The sequence below is a fragment of the Hemicordylus capensis genome, chromosome 6 (assembly GCF_027244095.1).
Source record: "Hemicordylus capensis ecotype Gifberg chromosome 6, rHemCap1.1.pri, whole genome shotgun sequence".
NCBI lineage: Eukaryota > Metazoa > Chordata > Lepidosauria > Squamata > Cordylidae > Hemicordylus > Hemicordylus capensis.
The window spans coordinates 8661973-8681902 of record NC_069662.1 but is presented as its reverse complement, the minus strand read 5'-3'; the positions used below and the strand labels follow the sequence as shown (position 1 = coordinate 8681902).

Sequence of the window (19930 nt, the reverse complement as noted above, 5' to 3'; positions counted from 1 at the left end):
GGTGGGGAAATATTGCCACCTGGCGAATGCCCCAATATTCTGCCATTGGAGGTGACTGCCTCATGAAAGGACCACCCCCAGATGGTGTGGGTCAGAAGGTTATGCTGGGTGTTTCCAGTGCAAATATGGATAATTAGTCAGTTCTCACTTGAAAATATGTTTGCTGTTCATAGAATATTTATGCAAGCATTCTCCTCTCTCTCCATCTTCACCTGCCTCAGCATCTCTTGCTCCCCTGCTAAGCCTTTCTGTTCCGTTCGGTCCCTCTGCTTGTGATGTTCATGCTTTTTATTCTAGTGCAATCTTTGTGTATTTTCTTATACTACTTTGTCTGCCCACAAGTAGGGACCAGCATTGGTTTATTTTGTTTTTTAAATGTCCGCAGCACTCTTTGTGTTCAAGTCTCCATTGGTTCCATTTCAGGCCCATCCCAACGTCTTTTCATAATAATTTGTACAGTCCTGATTCATTTGTGGAATCCCCCCATTCATTTCCCCTCCCCCCATTCATTTCCCCCTTTTCGATTTTTAAAAATACGTTAAACAGGTTCCTTATTGTTGCCTATGTCAGCAGCACCAGGAGTCCCAATAGGAAAGCATCTCCGGGTGGCAGCCATTTCTTTAACCTTAATTCCCTTGGAATGCAGTGTAGACTAAGGCATGTGGGTAAAAGTACTGTAAATGGCACACCATGAGAAGACTATGCTTTCAGCTTTTGCCGCTGCTGAACAACAGCACACAATTATCTATGGAATTCTCTGCCATGGGATGTGATGATGGTGATTAGCTTGAATGGCTTTAAAGGGGACTTAGACAAATTCATGGAGGACAGGTCTATCAATGGCTACTATTCTGGTGGCTATAGGTTACCTCCAGCCTCAGAGGCAAGATGGCTCTAAATACCAGTTGCAGGGGAGCAGCAGCAGGAGAGATGGCATGCCACTGGTGGGCCACTGTGGGAAACAGGATGCTGGACTATAAAAACCTTGGGCCTAATCCAGCAGGGCTGTTCTTATGAGATGGCAAATAACAAAAATAAAATGAGATTTTTTTTAAAAAAGAAAGAAAACAAAATCCTAAACACAAATGCGTAGACAAGAGAATTCCAAAAACAGAAATTGCTCCAAATTTTTCCCCCAATGTCTTGCTCTTATTGTCTCAAATTGTTCCCCACAAAACCTTTCTTTTCTTGCTTAGACAGAAGATCATGATCTCATAACAGTTGGAAAACAGACAAAACAGACAACACCAGATGAAGTCACTCAACCTCACGACTGAGATTCATTTCACCCTCCTTGGGTTTTCGGAGGTCTTGGAGCTCCAATTCCTTCTGTTCATGCTCTTCCTCACCATCTACATGCTGACTCTTTCTGGCAACATCCTCATTATCCTCACTGTACTTTCAAGCCCTCAGCTCCATTCTCCCATGTATTATTTCCTTTGTGAGCTCTCCTTCCTGGACATGTTCTATTCCAGTGTCACGGTGCCCAAAATGCTTACTGGCTTCCTTACTGGTAACCGAGCCATTTCCTTTGAGGGCTGTATTGTCCAGCTCTATACCTTCCACCTCTTTGGAGGCACTGAATGTTTCCTGCTCACTGTCATGGCATATGATCGCTATGTGGCCATATGCAAACCCCTCCATTACTCTGGGATAATGAGCAGGTTGGCTTGTGTCAGGCTGGTGGCTGGAACATGTCTGGTAGGGTCATTCCATTCCACTCTTCAGACTGTATTAACATTCCACCTCCCTTACTGTGGTCCTTATAAACTTGACCACTATTTCTGTGATGTTCCACCCTTGCTAAAGGTGGCCTGTGCAGAAACCTCTCTGAATGAGACTTTTGTCATGGTGAACATTGGCGTTGTGGCCTTGAGTAGTTTTGCTTTGATCCTGGGCTCCTACATCCACATTGTCACCACAATTCTCAAGATGCACTCCCAGGAAGGAAAGAGGAAAGCCTTTTCCACCTGTATCTCTCACCTCACTGTGGTCATCCTTCTTTATGGCCCTTGCATCCTCATCTATATGCAGCCAGCAACCAGTCATCCAGTCCTGAAAGTGGTCTCTGTCTTTTATACATCTGTGACGCCTGCCCTAAATCCAGTTATTTACACATTGAGAAATGAAGAAATCAAGAAAGCCATGAAGAAGGTGCTATTCAACAAGATCTTCTCCAGAAAGACAACATAGGAAGCTGCCATATTCTGAGCCAGACCATAGGTCCATGTAGCTCATCACGAGCTGTGATGATGAGTTGCTCTGTGATGAATCTGTTTGGTGGTTGGATTGCTATGTCTCTGAGAAACTTTACATTTAGAATAGTGGGGTGGAAAAACCATAGTGAATTTGGGTTGTTAGGTTGTGAATTTGGGTTGTTACTCCAAACCTATAAGAAAATATGGCAAGCTCTACTGGGTTGGACCACTGGTCTATCTGGTCCAGATTTTCTTTGAACCAGAAATGAACTTGCACCTGAAATCTCTTAGTTACCTTGATCCTGAACTCAAACCAAACCCCTGAATTACAGCAAGTGGTCACTGGTTCAATAATCAAGACACCCAGGATATTCTTTTGAGGGGCATTGCAGGTCCCTCTCTCCTCCAGCTAAATTTGGAGAAACTGTATTTCCCAGAGAGCCATCTGAAAAGAAGAAGTGGAAAAGACTGGTAGGCAGGGCCTGGGCTTGGCAGTCTTGCTCACCCATGGGCTGTTCTCCAGTCACAACACCTCAGTGTGGAAGATGCATGAACTGAGGCTAGAAGCTTCTTGCATTTCCTTGACACTACACTTCTTTGCTGCCATTCTAATATTCATCCGAATCAGGGGCCACATTTGCATGTAACGGTGAACTGGAGTTGCAGGGGCCAGAGGTTTTCCTACTGTTACATCCTAATGTGTGCAATTCCAGTTTGGTCTCTTCCGCGACCTGAGGTTTCACTCCAGAAACACCAGTTTGAACCCTCAGTTTGTAGTGTAGTTTTGGTGCTCAAAACCAGGGTTCCATGGAGCCTCCAGTCCATCCAAATGCAGCACTGGAGGTTGCATTTGGCTTGACTGGAGCTGAGGAAAGAGGTCCCTCCTTCTCCCTCTCTGTGATTGGCTGTGTGGGCTGTCCTTAATATATTTTATAATTATATAATTATTTTATAGTAATAAAATGAATGAATGAATGAATGAAGTATTCCAAAATGTGCTCAGAGGTTCTAATAAGGTATCTCCCTATACAACCTTTTCAGGCCAAATAAATGGATACAAATCTTGATGCTTGGCTATTAAGAATACATATATATATATATATATATATATATATAGAGAGAGAGAGAGAGAGAGAGAGAGAGAGAGAGAGAGAGAGAGAGAGAGAGAGAGAGAGAGAGAAATGGGGTCATACCAGCCTCCCCATTAGGTGGGGTTGCCATAATTCCAAACAGTAGATCACAGAAACGAATGGAAAATCTCACAACCAACAGGTACTTTGAGCTGGTTCTCGTGACCAACAACTAGACAGAAACAGTGTTCAGGTGGGCTTCAAGCCCCATGTGTAATCCCAAGCACCAGTTGGAGGAAATCAAGTAGGAGGAGGGGGAAGTGACAGTCTGCTAGCTGTGACCTGGGTAAGAGGTGGCAGCCAACCCACATCATATACCCACCACTGTATCAATGGTGGAGGAAAAGCACATCCCTCTCTGTGTCTTCCTGAGACCGAGGCTAGCAGACAACCACTTCCCTCTCCTTCTATCTTGATTTTTTCTGACACACGGCCATTTTTCTGGAGTGTGCATGGGGCTTAGAGCCTGGCTGGATGAATATCCTACCCTGGTTTGCTTGTGAAAACAAGCCCCTTCTATAACTCGCTCACCAAACCAAATGTCTATGTCTAGATGTAGAGGTGTACATGAATGGTTCATCCCAAACTGGTTCGCCTTGAACCAGGGCCACTTCGAAGGTTTGATTGCAGACCGAACTGGGGGGCAGTTCGGTCTGTGATCGGACCAAACTGGGCCTGGTTTGAGCGAACCAGTTTTGGATGGATGGTAAGGGGCATTCCTGAGGAGGTGGCATTGAGAGCAGTGGGGAACCTGCTTACCCTGGCAACTCACCACCTCTCACCCTTCCATCTAAGCAAGCGTGCTCCACGCTCCTTTACCAAGTTGGATTCCCTTTTACAAGTATATCCCACAATCCAGATTGGCCCAAATCAACTGTCTTTGTCTATATGTCTTTCAGCGTCTATTGACTGTTAACACCAGAAACATTGAATACAAACCATATGCTGTAAGCCAAACTAAATTACTCCTCAGTAGCCCTATTGAAATAAAGTAGTACAACACTCCTCCCTGAGAACTGGACTTCGCACTGATCATACAAAGTCACCCTTTTTGTTATCATTCTTGGGGTGGTTTTTTTTTAGCCTACTTTCCTTAATGAAAGCAGCTTATGAGATCACCCAGGTGTGTGTGTGTGTGTGTGTGTGTGTGTGTGTGTGTGTGTGTGTGTGATGATGTCATCCACCCTGATTCAAGATGGCAGACATGTGAACATTTTAGGCAGAAGGGGGCTAATTGTGAAGATGGTAATTTTCAATTAAGTTTATAGTGAAAGGAAAGTAGAACTTTCCAGAACTTCTTGTTGAGTTTTGATGTTTATTGTATTTCAACACTGTATTCTGCCTTGAATTATATAAGAAAGGTGGGATATAATTAGAAATAAATAAATGCATGAAGAAAGTTTTTTTAAGGTCACAAGCATAAGAAGGGTGACAATGTTACTGAAAAATCAACCAGGGGGTATCCTGAGTAGGAGAAACTGGGGCGGGGTCCAACAAGTGGGGAGGATACAACAGCTGCTACTCATGGGAGTAGCATGGGTGTTTATGGGAGGAGAGCTGGTCTTGTGGTAGCATCTCCTCTATCACAATTGTCATTTTTGCTAAGCAGGATACACCCTGGTTGGCATTTGAATGGGAGACTACAAGGTTGTTCACACGACCGGGTGGATGAATGGGGGAGGCTGACTGAACTCACCTTCCCCCCCAGACAAGTGCTGGTGTATTGCTGGGAGTGTGGACCACTCTTCCAGATGATCTGCACTGTGTTCCACAATGTGGAACTCCAGAAGCCAGGACAACATGTCCCAGCCTCCAGATATCCAACAATGCACCATGCGACATGAGCGATGCATTGGAGAATTTCCCCAGGAGATGCACACTCTAGGATCCTGTCTCTGTGTCTGCTGGGCTGAACATAGCTCCAGTGAACACATGACCCCAGAGCCCAGTTTAAGGCCCTTCTCCCAGGAACTGCTCTCTTATGAGATTGACAGGCCATCGAGACATGCATGCAGGCCAGAGGGCTGTTGTTGCCCAGCCTGGTTTCTAGATCCCTGCAAGCCCCAAGGAAAGGTACCCCAGCAACACCTTCCCCAGTTTGCCGCGAAGCAGGTGTCCAAGCACTCACTTTGGTAGTCGGGTCTCCCTGCAACACATACCCATGCGGTTGGGGGTTTTGCCCTACACAGCCAGCTTGCTTGCCAGGGATCACTCTAATCTGTGGGTGCCTTGCCCTGGGATGCCCCATGGTGGACAATTTATATATTCCACAATGCCGGTCCCAGCCTGGGCCATTTGAATGTGGACTATGATCTATCCCTGGTGTCTCCCTACTCTGCTCACCCAAGACCGCCCGGATACATGGAGTGGCCTGGACTCTTTGGGAGTCTGGAAGGGTTGAGTGGAGATGGGAAGGTATGGAGTTTGTTCTGCTATTAACCAGAGATACTAGGGGCCTCCTACAGTTGGATGACCCTAACTCATTAGGGCACAGTCCAATGGAGACCCAAAGCTCATGGAGCTTCTGGTCCTCTCCAGTAGGTGGACTGACCCTTTCAGGAGAAGGCTAATCCCTGGCCGGCAAGCCAACATGGGGGCAGGAATGTGTTGGGTCTTCCTAGACTGCTTGGCCCAGGTCTACCATTCCAAGAGCATGCTTTGTCACAGTGGACCAAACCCCAGGGGCTGTGAGCCGAGGGAAGCCCGGAGAGGCCCCAAAACCTCAAGCTGGTTCACTCAGCCCTAATGTGTGCACTGTAAGATATTCCCCTTGCTCTGGGAAGGGCACCTCCATGCTTGCATGCAGAAGGTTCCTAGTTCTCTCCCTGGCAGAGTCTCCAAGACAGGGCTGAGAGAGACTCCTGCCTGCAACCTTGGAGAAGCTGCTGCCAGTCTCTGTCAACTATTCTGAGCTCTATGGACATTGGTCTGACTTGGTAGAAAGCAGCTTCCTATGTTCACTTTAACCACTACAAGATGCTGGCTCTGTCTGGGTGTGAGCACAGCTAACCAGACCTCACCATGACAATTTTTCTTTGTTCTGGTGTCATCTTGAGCCATCAAAGGAGGAGGTGATGAGCGATCATCTCATAAGCTGAGGAGAAATTAGAATACAAATCTGAAATTAGCTTGAAGGTCTCCCTCACTTAAATCTATTTCATCACTAGTCTGTGGGACAATTGTGCTCCAGCCTCTTTCCTTCAGATAATGAAATAAGTCATCTGTTTTTCAGCTCCCCTTCCCTCCCTCCCTTGCTCCTCCCTCCCTTGCTCCCTCCCTTTTAAAATAAGGCTCATTAGAGTTTGCCAACAGGAGACATGGTTAATTTTTGTGTGTGTGTCAGGGGGTTGATAAATGAAATCCCACTGCTAACTGTGGATAGTCTTGAGGGAAAACAGATTCCTGAAATGGGGAGTGGTGGTGGTGGGAGTGGACATGATAACATAAATTACTTAAAATTACTTAAAATTAAGTAAAGAGTTGATCGAATCTCAGAAGAACCACTGGCCAAGATACTCAACAGAGGCAGGGCTATTCATTTATGCTTAGCATAGCTTCTGGAGTGACTTCTGTTGCCTTGTGATCAGAGATTCTCCTTCCAGTGTGGAAGGAACTCACTATTGGCTTCTTTGAAGTCTATTTAAAGAGACAAGACGAGAACAGCTAAGCATCAGCTTTAGATCTGCAAATGGTGGGTGGGTGAAATGTTGAAAAAGAAGGAGAAGGAGACTCTGCAAAGCACTGCAGCTTAAAGCTACTCTACAGGTTTCAGAATGTCCAGCACGGACTTAGTTGAAAGGTAAGATTCTAGCTCTAGAGTGAAAAATGTTGATGCACATATCTGAGCAGTGAAAGCTGAAATCCACATCAAAATCGAAAACTGCATTTACTGCTCCAACCACCCAAGTTGATTTGCAAGCTCTATTGGGCAGCCTCCAGATGACATTACTCCTGAGTAGTCTTATTAAAATGAAGCAGTTCTCAAGAACAATTCCCATGTAGTACTATTGAGTAACTTCATCTGTAGGTCAGCCAATAGGAATTGCTTCCAAATTAGGGTTGGAGTAATCAAGTAAAACTCTCAAATACTTAATTTGAAATAAAAGCTCAGAAATAGAAGTTCAGATGATGAACACTTTAAGTTTGGAATATCCACATGGATACTGAACACTTGATTTAGAAACCCTCCCCACACCAACACCATTTAAATAATTTCAGTCCTACTTTAAACATGTTGCAAATTGAATATATGATATAAACGGACTTTATGGCTTGGTTCAGACGTACAAGTTAACTAGAGTTGAGCACAGCTGAGGTTTCAGTTCTTAACTCCAAATCGCACCACAGACGTTCACCAAACCGTGGTTAGCCAAACTCCGGTTCAGGGAGAGGGAAGCCTCACTCAGCCGCTGAGGCACATCCATGCTGCCTCTATGATTGGAGCTTGGAATAGGCACAAAACCGCGGTTGTACATTTGGTTATACAACTGAGTCAACATCTGGGCATAATGCTTCTAAGGCAAAACCTCAGTTGTTGGCGGCGAAATGTAGAGATAGCTGAAGGTTTCAACTGGAGTTTGGTGAGGAAGATTCAAGTTAGCTTTTGGCCCGTAACTGCTGTTTTGCACGTTCAGGCATACTGCAGTTACAACCTCAGCCAGCTATAACTGTGGTTACTTTGTACATCTGAACTCAGCCTATATGTACTATATTAATCCAATCAAATCTCTTTATTTCAGTCAGCAACCAGCATAAGGTTAAAACAAATGTAGAAGATAAAATAGTCAAACTTCTACTACAAACTATAAAACCAAATAGACTAAAAAAGTCCTGCTGAACATAGATCAAGGTACTGAAAATGGATCTACCAAAACTACTAAAAATACATAACTTAGGATAAAAGGAGACAGCAGCATTCCATACTTGTGAGATTATTACATACAGATCAAGATTTAAACAGTTGCCTTCCCGACTCCTGAATCTAAAGGGGGTTAAACAATTCAAGAGCTCGGGAAAATTTAGTTGTTAGATTTGCTGTTACTATACAAATGATCCCAATACCTGAGTGCCCACCTACAGTTATCCACTCTATAGCTTCAAAAGTTACACTGGCCATCCATCACCTATTTCCCCGTTTTTAAGCTCTTAAGCAAAAGGAAGGCTGCGCTACAAAATTTTGCCATCTGTCTGGTAATGCTGGAATTACTTTCTTCCAACAGCCTGCCAATCATCTGAAGAGAGTCAAGACCTGGGCATTTAGCCATCAAAGGGTAAATGAGATCCCGACGCAGGTCTGTATAGAACAAACATTCCAACAGCACATGGGTAACCATTTCCACTTGTCTCTCCCCACATGGGCAGAGCCTCTCCCTATAGGGGGATGTACTGTATTATTAATTGGATCATAGCAACACAATACAACCTGATACAAATGCACAGTCAGGGGCGTAGCCACCTCTGGGCGACCAGGTTCAAAGAACCTGGGCCTCTGCCCCTCGGGGGCCATGCCTTGTAGCCCCAACACCCACCCCATGTCTGAGTACCATTAAATGGCCGGTGCTACATACACAATGTGGTCAGGAGTGGCTCTTCCCTGCCTTAAAGTAAGATAACGAATATATATGTGATTTATAGGAATGACATAGAAGATTACATGTAATCCTACTTGTATAGACAGTTGATGCCTATTCGGGAGGAGAGTTGGTCTTGTGGTAGGAACCCTGAATTGTCCCCTTTGCTAAGCAGGTTCCTCCCTGGTTGAATGGGAGACTAAATGTGTGAATACTGTAAGAAGTCCCCCTTAAAAGATAGAGCCACTTTAGGAAGGGCATCTGAGGTGACAAGTTCCCTCCCTGGCATCTCCAAGATACAGCTGAGAGAGAGTCTTGCTTGCAACCTTGGAGAAGCTACTGCCAGTCTGTGTGGACAATTCTGAGCTAGATCGACCAGTGGTCTAACTCACTATAAGGCAGCTTCCTATGTTCTTATGATATGGCATGCCATCTGTATTTTGCATTTTTGTACTTTGTGTTTTGCAGAGTAATTACTGAGAATACGAAGGTGGTCCCAGTTCACATCACAGACAAGTAGTGCATGAATGGAGTGTGAAAACCAAACAGGATGGTATCACTTCATCATTGTGGGTTTCCCTTATCCACATGACCTGCGTGTCCCCTTGTTCCTCTTCTTTTCACTCATCTACCTGCTGACTTTCTTTGGAAACCTGCTTATTCTCTTGGCTGTGGCATGTGAGCCCCGGTTGCACAAGCCAATGTACTGGTTCCTTTGCCACTTGTCCTTCTTGGACATGACTGTTTCCTCCGTGGTGGTGCCCAAGGTGGTGGCTGGATTTGTACAGGGTGGCGGGGCCATCTCGTTTGGGGGCTGTGTGGCCCAGTTGTTCTTCTTTCACTTCCTGGGCTGCACGGAATGCTTCCTCTACACTGTGATGGCCTACGACCGCTTCCTGGCCATCTGCAAGCCACTCCGCTACGGCATCCTCATGAACCGTAAAGCCTGTCTCTGCCTCTCCTTTGGAACCTGGTTTGGTGGTTCTCTGCACTCCATGATACAAACCAGCCTCACCTTTCACTTGCCTTACGGTCATGGGAACCAGGTGGGTTATATCTTCTGCGACATCCCAGCTGTGTTGAAATTGGCCTGCGCCGACACAGCACTCAACGAGATGATGACCTTCGTAGACATTGGCTTTTTGGCCATGACCTGCTTTGTCCTCATCCTCACATCCTACGTGTACATCATCTCTGCCATCCTGAGGATCAATAGTGCCACAGGTCGGCAGAGAGCCTTCTCCACTTGTGCAGCTCACATCACTGTGGTGGTGACTTATTATGTTCCCTTAGTGTTCATCTATCTGAGGCCAGGGTCCCAAGATCCATTGGATGGCGTGATTGCTGTGTTCTACACCACGGTGACCCCACTTCTGAATCCCATCATATACACACTGAGGAATAAAGAGATGAAATGTGCTTTAAGGAAGCTATGGAGCAGAAAGACATCTTTACCTATAGAATAATTCACTGTGCAGCTAAGAGGATTTTACTTGCCATTCATTGTTCTCATTCATAAAATGGGTATAAGACATTGTAGGTGCATACAATCAATGTATCCATTTTCCTGTGGGCCACTGGGGCCAGTCCATGTTGCGATTTGGCTGGTTCCAAGAATGTTGCTAGTTAAACTACTTCTTAAAGTTTGGGGGAAAGGAAGTGTGAGTCATGAGTGGGTTGAGTGGGTTTCTTTCATGTTGATTCAATTATTATTATTTTTTACCTTTTGAGATAGGGGTTTCTTTCATGTTGATCATGCCATTATTTATTTATTTGTTTTAGTTTTGGTGCTAAGTTCACATACAAAAGAAGGTTTGATTGCTTCATTTGAAGTGCTTGTTTTTGAAGATGACTTTTTTCAAATTGCAACATACTGGGGGTAAATGTTCCTACTAAAATATGTTTAAAATGAATCAAGCAAATATGGCCAGGACTACATATTAATTGGTTTTATATTGTGAATCACCCAGGGACTTTTTTGTATGGGGTGGTATGTAAATGTACTAAATAAATAAATAAATAAATAATTAATAATAATAATAATAATTATTATTATTATTTCTTGTTTACACAGTCAGACAGGTGTTATTGACTGGTTTGTTTTATCCAGACATCGAGTCCTTCCCAAGGACCTGGGATGCCAGTATTTTATTGTCAATTATTATTATTATGATTACAACACATCAACTACAGAAGGGCACACTACTCGGGACAGCACGAATACTATGACAATATCTTTAATTTATCTTAAGTTATCCTAGACCCTTGGAAAGGGCCCGATAATTACCAAATCCAGTCAATAACATCTGGTAGATTGTGTGCAAATAGGATAATAATAATATACATTGTCAAACACAGGAAGTCAGTTTCCAAGATCACAAGGCTGAAGTATGATTGTCAATCCTCCTGTCTGGCTATTAATCAATTTGAAATGCTGATATAAGCATATTAACTGATATTGTTTTGATTGTTTCAATGTTGTTTTTAGAATATTGTTTTAAAATTTTAAATTGTGTTTTAAATTCCTTGTTTTTAAATTCCTTGTTTTTGTTTTTAATTAATGTTTTACTTTTGTTTTTATCTTGTAAACCGCCCAGAGATGTAAGTCTTGGGCGGTATAAAAATATGTTAAATAAATAAATAATAAATAAATAAATAGTGAAAACTATATTTCTAGGTCTCTTCACATGTTGAAATGAACACCTACAGAGTGAGCACATCTGTTGTCCTGACTCCCACCTCACTGTGCTTTTGGCAAAACCTATGAAAATGTGGATGAACGTAACAACTGAATACTCCTGAGAGATGTAGAAACCCTTTCATAGGTAGGTCTCTGACTGTACATACAGATCCTATGTGTATACTCATTTTATACACATAGGCCCTTTCACAGGTCATGCTGTATGTATGCATACATACATCTCTTTATTTACGATCAAAGATCAAATATTGAAACATTTGAAATATTGAAGGACAGTTGACAGAGGAAATAGTACATCAGGGAATGAAGCTGAGGGTTCAGGCAGATAGTGAGGACAATGATGGTCTTCCCAAGCAAAGTCACAAGATATATGACTAGGAAAAAAGCAAAATGACTAGGAAAAAAGCAAAAAAGAAGCCCCAAAGGCGCTGCACTTCAGAAAAATCCAGGATGATGAATTCGATCAGAAGAGTGAGGTTGGCTCCCTCTGGCCTGATGGGCTGTCCTATTAAGAAGGAAGCCCACACAGCCAGCTCCCCCACCTCTCTGCAGTCTCACCGACCGCATAGAGACAGCTATTCCTGTTGTTGGAACACTGATAGGAGAATGCGGGGAGTGGGGTGAAGTGGGTCCATTGGAGCCACTGTTCCGTGCAATGTCTGAACCGGGCCACTGAGACATCAGGAACAGGGGCGACTGAGTCAACAAGAGTGATATAAAGAGGAAGCTCAATAGCCGCTACTCTTGGTGGCTTGATCCAGGCTCAGAGGCAGGATGCCTCAAAATACCAGTTGCCGGGGAGCAAGAGCAGGAGGGGAGGCAGGCCTTTATTTTCTGCTTGTGGGCTCCCCAGAGCCATCTGGTAGGCCACTGTGAGAAACAGGATGCTGGGCTAGATGGGCCTTGGGCTTGATCCAGCAAGGCTCTTCTTAGGTTGCTCACCATCTCCCAATGGAAAAGTTAACTGGGTGATGGTAGACATAGGTGGCAGTGGATGCTGCCTTTGGAGCAATATGGATGGAGAAGCATCTATCTGCTTTCCTCCCCCTCACCTGATGCCTGGTCTGTTCCCCTTTCCCCATGCCTAGGCACTACAGGGGTTGAGGGGCCCATCACGGCATTCCCTGTAACAGGGATTCCCAGATGTTGTTGACTGCAACTCTTATAATCCCTACCTGCAATGGTCTTTGGCTGGGGATGATGGGAGTTGTAGTCAATGGCATCTGGGAATCCCTGTTATAGGAAACACTGGCTGGAGGTCCAGGAGGACACCATAAGGGACCCAGTGCAAGGCATTGCCCCAGAGCTGCCCAGATCCTGGCACTCAACTCACCCTGGACCCTTGTCGTGCAACCTCTTTAACTCATTACCCAGGGACAGAGCCACCATTGGGCGAACGGGTTCAAAGAACCTGGGCTGTCCCCAATCAGGGGCTGTGAGCAAGGCCCCGGACACCCCCCCTGCATCTGACGTCAGACGTGGGGGTGTTATTTCAGCCAAAATTGGCCCACTCTGCGTTGGCAGCACGGCCGGAGTGACTCTCGAGTGTGAGATGAGCGGGGATTTGAAGAGAAGTCCCGGGAGCAACAGCGGCGGGGAGGCGGCAGGGCAGCAGCAGGGTAGTCGTGTCCAGCAGCCACTGATTGCACATGGAAGGGTGACTGCCCCAGCTTGCTTCCTGGCTCGCTTCCCAGCTTGCTTCCTGGCTCACTTCCCATCTTGCTTCCTGGCTCCTTCCCATCCCTTCAGCCTGGGCTGGTGACAGAGCCTTTGGAAGTGGAAGCTGTGCTGGCTCTTCGCGCAGGAAGGCTGTCTGCCCACCCGGAGCTCATGAATCATGAAGTGGGGCTGAATGTGCGGGACAGAACCTGTGCGAGCGGGGGAGTTGCAACATTTCCTCCTCCTTCCGCCTGACAGTGTGATTTGCCTCCGGCTCCTCCTGCCACAGCCATGCCTGCCTCCTGCCCTGAGGTGGAAGTGAGAGCACCCTCACGGCCACCGCCCTCGAGGGGGAAGAGGAGTAGCAGCTGCCTCAGAGGAGGGCGAGGTGGGGGCTCGATGCTTTCCCCTAGAGCAGCCCTCAAGAAGCAGGTGACTCAAGCAGGCTGGGCACCTGCACAGGCCATCTCCTCTCCAAAGGGGGCCACGCGGCCCCGTTGAAAGGAGGAGCTACAGCTGCCAAAATGCCCTCTTCCATATGAACTGTTACAGGAATAGGAATCCCGTGCCTTCCTTTGCATATGGTCACTCTTGTTGAGGTGAAAAACCCAAGGAGACCATGCCCCCGTGTCTGATGTCAGACACGGGGGCATGGCTAGCTGGGCGCATCTGATGTCAGGCGTGGGGGTGGGGCCAGGGGGCTGTGGTGGCCGCCGCCACACATAGGCCACCGTCAGCCTGCCTCTGCTCCTGTCATCACCACTCAGGGAAATGAGGAGCCTCAGCAATATGCTCAGATGGAGGTCTGAGGCTGAAGGAGAGAGCCTTGCAGAAGGCCACCGAGGGAACTCATGGCTGATTCAAACCAGGGATTTCCTCAGCCTCTAAGCTGCCAATGGGAATTAATCATCCATTATTGCTATGCTCCTAGCGGAGTACCCAGAGGTGTCTATTATATGTTCCCTGGCTGGATATGTGTCCCTGTTGGGAGGAGAAAGACAAGACTATTTGGCATGTCACTGGTGCAACAAGGATGGAGTGGACCCTGGGACAAACATTGAAGATGGGCCCTTGGCTTGCCACTCCCCCATCTTCTTCTTCAGAGAGGCATGAGGGGTTGAGCAAAGAGTTAGCTGTCACCCTGCTGACAGGCCCCGCTCCTTCAGAGATCCAGGGACATTTGCCCACCCCGTGTTCAATTATAGCTACCCCCACGCCCTCATTAGAAGCTTTCTTCATTCCCTCTTTACACCAGGCAAAGATATATAGATAGAGATATATAGCTCCCAGGTAGCTATAGATAATGTTCCCAGAGGGCCATAGTCTTTGGCAGCAGAAGTATATAGTTTGGGTCCTCAAGAAGGGGGCCATATTGAAAGCAGTGTTGGAGTCCATCGCATGCCAGCTTTACAGGAGGTGAGTGTATCTGAATATTCTATCTAAATAAAAGCAAAAACAAAAGCACTTTTAAAAATTCAGAGTGTGTATTGTCACATGCTCACCACTTCCCCGAGTATTGAGAATTTCTGGGGCAGTGCTATTTGGCTTTGGGCTTCCTTTGGAGGAGAGATCACTGAAAACATATGGTGTCTTTGTAATATTACATTTATTCACAAATATCTAAGTTGAGCATCAGGTGGAAGCAAACAGCAGGCATTTCTGGAAAGCTTCAATTAGTGGTGTGCATGGAACCGCACCTCCGTGGCCCGGCACTGGGGAGGGGGGCTCTTTAAGGGTGGGGGAGAGTGTACTTACCCCTCCCGCCGCTTTCCCCCCTCCAGTGCTCCCAGTTTTTAATGCATTTGGGGCGGCAGGGTACCTCAGCAAAAAGCTTCCCGTTCACACTGCACACTCTACAGTTTCCTGATATACCTTAAGGCAGTGGTTCCCAAACTGGGAGCCTCCAGAGGTTGCTGAACTACAGTTCCCATCATCCCCAGCCACAATAAGTTGTATCTGGGGCTGATGGGAGTTGTAGTTCAGCAACCTCCGGAGGTTCCCAGTTGGGAACCACTGGCTTAAAGCTGCTGAGCATGTGAAATGTTGGCTGCATTTGGATGTAACAGGAAACAGGAGGTCCCTTCACCTCAGGGTTCCATAGCCATATATCCAAATGCAGGTAACCGGAGTTCGTGGCAGAAAGGGACCTGTGGTTTCCCTCCTGAACTTCATTCTGAACCTTTGGTTCAGAGTGGAGTTTTGATGCCAACAACAACAACAACAACAACAACAACAACAACAACAACAACAACTCCATTTCTGCAGTGCCAGCTTTGCAACCAAACACTGGCACCACAGTTTCCCCCTCAGGGAACCGGAGTTGAAGCTCCGAACCGAAGCTCTTCCCTCACTTCAGAACCGAAGCAACTCCCTCCCTCCGGCTGCCATTGGCTGGCGGGGCTGTCCTTCATTAAAGAAGGAAGCAACAGCAACCAGTTCCCGCCCCCTCTGCAGTCACTGTGTCTACAGAGAGGCAGCTCTCCATTTTGTCAGAATGCGGGTGGGGGGAGGAGGCACGGAACCACGGGTCCAATGGACCTGCGGTTAGGTATTATGTCTGAAGGTGACAGTTATAATAGATAATATTATTATAATAATCCGTGTGTAGAGCCTTACCAGGTTCTGTGGGGAGAGCGGGCTTAGCCTGCTCTCCCCACAGACGAGCAGGCTCTCAGCCCTGTGCAGCTGGATCGGCTGCCCACATGATTACCAGCTCCATCGCGGAGCAGGTAGGGGCTGCAGGGATCGGGGGTGGCCCAGCCCCCAGAAGTCTCAGAATTACCTGCGCAGGTGCACGAGGCATTCTGGGGAGACCCCCGAGGCCAGGAGGCTTGTTTTAGCCTCCTAGTTGGGGTCTCCTTGTGAGTCACCTTGGTGCAGAGACACACCGCGGTGTCTCACGACCAAGAAAATCAGGTTAACAGAGCGCTTGCTCCATTAACCTGGTTTAAGGGGAGGGGTTCTTAGGTGAGCTAGCTGCTTTGGAACCACTGGCTCACCTGCGAGCTCGGTGGTTTCCATGATGGGGAAGAACCGGGCTAGGCTCCCTTGGCCCAGTTCTCCCCCATTGTGAGAATAGCCTCACTATTTGTTAGCTGCCCCATAACAAATTGTTCTCTCGGCGGCTTACAACACAACATTAAAACATGAGTTAAAAACACACAACACATTACATCATAACAGACCAAAAAAAAAAAAAAAGGGCAGTGAAAAAATACTAAATAAAATACAAAACAATTTTTAAAAGACATTAAAAAAAAAACAGTTATCTAATTAGAAGCAACCCGCAACAACAGGTAGAGATTAACAGGGGCAGCGCTTTACATAGCTGCATCTTTGCACTGGGAAGGAATCACCAGCTGCATCTATCCTACTGCGCATGACATAGGAGTTCGCCTCTGTCAAGAAAAAAAAAAGGAAACCGTAATTCTATATTTTCCTGAAGCAAGACCATGTTTCAAAAGACAAAGGGTGAGGGCCTTTTGAGAGATCAGCATGTAGCTATTCCATTGATCTCTCCAAGGTGATTTGGAAATTCATTTGGAAAGCATTTTTCAGGCATCCAATTCCAGTTTTGAAATGTTGAAACTGAATTTTTTGAAAATTGGGCCATGTTTAAATTTGGGTGGCATTTTATTTCAGTGTAGGCCACCACTTGGCAAATATATAGACTCATGAGCCCTCTTCAGACTTTATAAAAATGGCCCTCTATAGCTATGTACAGTGGGGCAAAGGGGGAGGAAATCCTGCCCCCACCACATCAATCATCCACATGCCCTGCTGCTCACACTTACAGTGGGGCTTATCTGAACAGGGCAGAGCCATACCTGTCTTGGCGTTTGCTCCCGTTATTGTGAGATTGGGTCAATCCACCCTCACAATCACAGGAGCACCCACCATCATGGGTAGAACTCTACCCTCTTCTGATGAGCCCTGCTGTAAATGTGAGCAGGGGCGGGACTTCCTGCTCCTTTGCCCCACTGTACACGGCTACAGCGGGGCATTTTTAAAAATACAATCTGAAGCTGCCTATGATGTCATCATGATCATGCTACAGCCATCACAATGATTATTTTCTATTCTGCATTCATCAAACTAGATTATTGTTCTTCTATCAGATGGAGCCAGGCAACCAAACCAAGGTGACTGTGTTTGTCCTTGGGGGGCTACCAAATACCACACAATCCCCCCTGCTGTTCTTCCTCATCTTCTTGACCATCTACATCTTGACAGTGATGGGGAACTTCCTGATCTTGTTCACCATCTTATCTGAACCTCAACTTCATGGTCTTCCCATGTATTTCTTTCTCTGCAACCTCTCTGTTCTCGATGCCTCTCTCTCCTCTGTCACTGTGCCCAAAATCCTCGCTGGTTTCATGGTGTCCAGCTACAGAGCCATCTCCTTTGGAGGTTGCATTGCCCAGCTCTATGCCTTCCACTTCCTGGCAAGCACCGAGTGTTTCCTGTACACTGTGATGGCTTACGACCGTTATCTTGCCATCTGCCATCCCCTGAATTACGCCACACTGATGAACAGGAAGGTCTGCTTTCAACTTGCAGTTGGTACATGGTTAACAGGATCCTTTCATGCAGCAATACATGCCAGCCTCACCTTCCGACTGCCCTACTGTGGTCCCAACCAAGTGGACTATTTCTTTTGTGACATACCACCAGTACTCAAGCTGGCTTGTGCTGACACAGTGGTGAACCAAACAGTCATCCTGGCCAACATTGGAGTGGTAGCTGCTGGCTGCCTTGTACTCATCTGTGTCTCCTATGCTTACATTGCTTCTGCCATTTTGAAAATCCGAACAAGGCAGGGAAGGCTTTGTGCTTTCTCCACTTGCAGCGCTCACCTCACGGTGGTGCTCCTCTACTATGGGCCTCCTGTCTTTATATACATGCGTCCATCTTCCAGTGACTCCAGCTATGGGCCACTGGCTGTGTTCTACACCATCATCACCCCCATGTTGAACCCATTCATCTATACGCTGAGGAACAAAGAAGTGCAAAGAGCATTAAGGAAACTGTTCTATAGGCAAGTGGTTTCTCAGGGCAAGTAGGATGGGCAATTCATCGGAGGAAACAGATAGGCAATATTGACTTCAAGTAGGGTTAGGAGCCATGGGTGTCTGCTGGTGGGGTGGGGGGGCAAACGGAGGCAGTTCCCCTGCCTTATCCCCATTTTTATTCCTAGTGATAAAATATTGTGATTCCTTGTTAAAAGAAAAAAAAAATGCAATTTCCTTGTAGCAGATGGAAACTGTACCCCCAGGAACAACTTTGTCAACATCTGTGCTTTTAATGCAAAATAAAATGGCCATCTTTTGATAGAAGTCTATGCTTTCATTTTTGACAGTGGCTTGGAACCTCTCTCATTGTTTTTAAGAAACAATGGAAGATACATCTTTTCAGAGAGGCTATTAAATATTTTTTTTGCTGCTTATATCGGGTAGGTTACTTCATTTATAGCTTTTCATTAATAACTTTTAATTTGAAACTTTCAAAATCTGTAATTTTCAAATGTGGTTTTAGCTTGGTTTTTAACTTTTTAACATTTATTAATTATTATTGTTCTTGTTGGATCTCTTTTGTTAATGTGGTAAGCTGTCCTGAGCAGTAATGTTCCGGAGGGGCAGGGTATAAATATTTTAAATAAATAAAATCTCTCCTGAGTGCGAACAGGAGTTCCCGGTGTGTCACATCTGGCAGGATGGGTTGGTGAGAGAGGGAAATTGCTGATTTTTCAGATGAAACTTAGCAACTACTGTTGAGGCACCTGTGGCTGCGAACATCCCCTGAATATGAGCCTTTATGTTTAAATGTAGCCTGTTTATGCTGATTTAAAAGTATTTGTGGCTTTGGGAGGAGGTGGAAGGATCCATCTAAATATTAGACTTGTAAAAGAATATTCCATGATACGTTTAATAGAATGGATAGAATAATTCTCCGGCATATTCTCTCCTATGCTAAATAATGCATAAGAATATTATTTCACAAGTCTGCTAAATATTTGCAATAAATAAGGGCTGAAACAGGTGACATGATGTAGCTTCACAGACTTTGCTAGCAGTGTCACTGAAGTCCATGCTGACATGGCTGGGAATATAAACATGCGTTAGAAATTGAGTGCCTTTTCACTGAAAAAGTTATTCTTGGTCTCAGCTAGTAGACTGGGTATCTGTGTTCATGCAGAGTGTAAGGAGCCCTGGGACATAACATTTCCCAGGGTGCCTGGGTGCTCAATAGGGACATGAATTGCCCTGGAAATGACATGTCCTAGGCTTCCTTGCATCCGGATAACTGCTGAGATGTTCATGACAGTGTCCCAGATTCAAGGAACCTTGGGACACTTAGATCCAGGCCACCTAATGTTCCTACTGATTACTTAAGGTGCCCTGGGAAACTATATGTTCCAGTATGCCCGGCACCTGAGACAAAGAGATTTTAGTGTCCTAGGCAACTGGTAGACCTGATTGCTGCTGCTCCAGCTTCTGCCTTAAGGCAAACTTTGGGTGACAGGAATGGGGCAGCCAGTGGTCATGTGGAGAATTTTCAGCCTGATGATGCCACTGGGAGCACAACGGGGTTTCTGGGCTCAGGGGGAAAAACAACAACACCAAGCCAGGTTCGTAATCTTTGGTCTGCTGAGCCCAGTTCCAAGTTGAGTTG

General features: G+C 45.9%; 3 protein-coding genes across 3 annotated transcripts; all 3 read left to right on the top strand.

The window, feature by feature from the left end:
• Positions 1-1251: 1251 nt before the first annotated feature.
• On the top strand, positions 1252-2193 carry LOC128329695 (olfactory receptor 4E2-like). Its single transcript, XM_053261272.1, has one exon. It carries the CDS (start codon positions 1252-1254, stop codon positions 2191-2193), a length of 942 nt encoding a protein of 313 aa, XP_053117247.1.
• A 7232-nt stretch (positions 2194-9425) lies between these two features.
• On the top strand, positions 9426-10364 carry LOC128329694 (olfactory receptor 10G6-like). Its single transcript, XM_053261271.1, has one exon. It carries the CDS (start codon positions 9426-9428, stop codon positions 10362-10364), a length of 939 nt encoding a protein of 312 aa, XP_053117246.1.
• A 7012-nt stretch (positions 10365-17376) lies between these two features.
• LOC128330707 (olfactory receptor 10S1-like) lies at positions 17377-18321 on the top strand. The gene has a single exon (XM_053263933.1). It carries the CDS (start codon positions 17377-17379, stop codon positions 18319-18321), a length of 945 nt encoding a protein of 314 aa, XP_053119908.1.
• Positions 18322-19930: the final 1609 nt, after the last annotated feature.

Coding starts and splice junctions, on each gene's coding strand:
- LOC128329695 (XM_053261272.1), top strand. CDS start 1,252: ATGAAGTCACTCAACCTCACGACTGAGATTCATTTCACCCTCCTTGGG.
- LOC128330707 (XM_053263933.1), top strand. CDS start 17,377: ATGGAGCCAGGCAACCAAACCAAGGTGACTGTGTTTGTCCTTGGGGGG.
- LOC128329694 (XM_053261271.1), top strand. CDS start 9,426: ATGGAGTGTGAAAACCAAACAGGATGGTATCACTTCATCATTGTGGGT.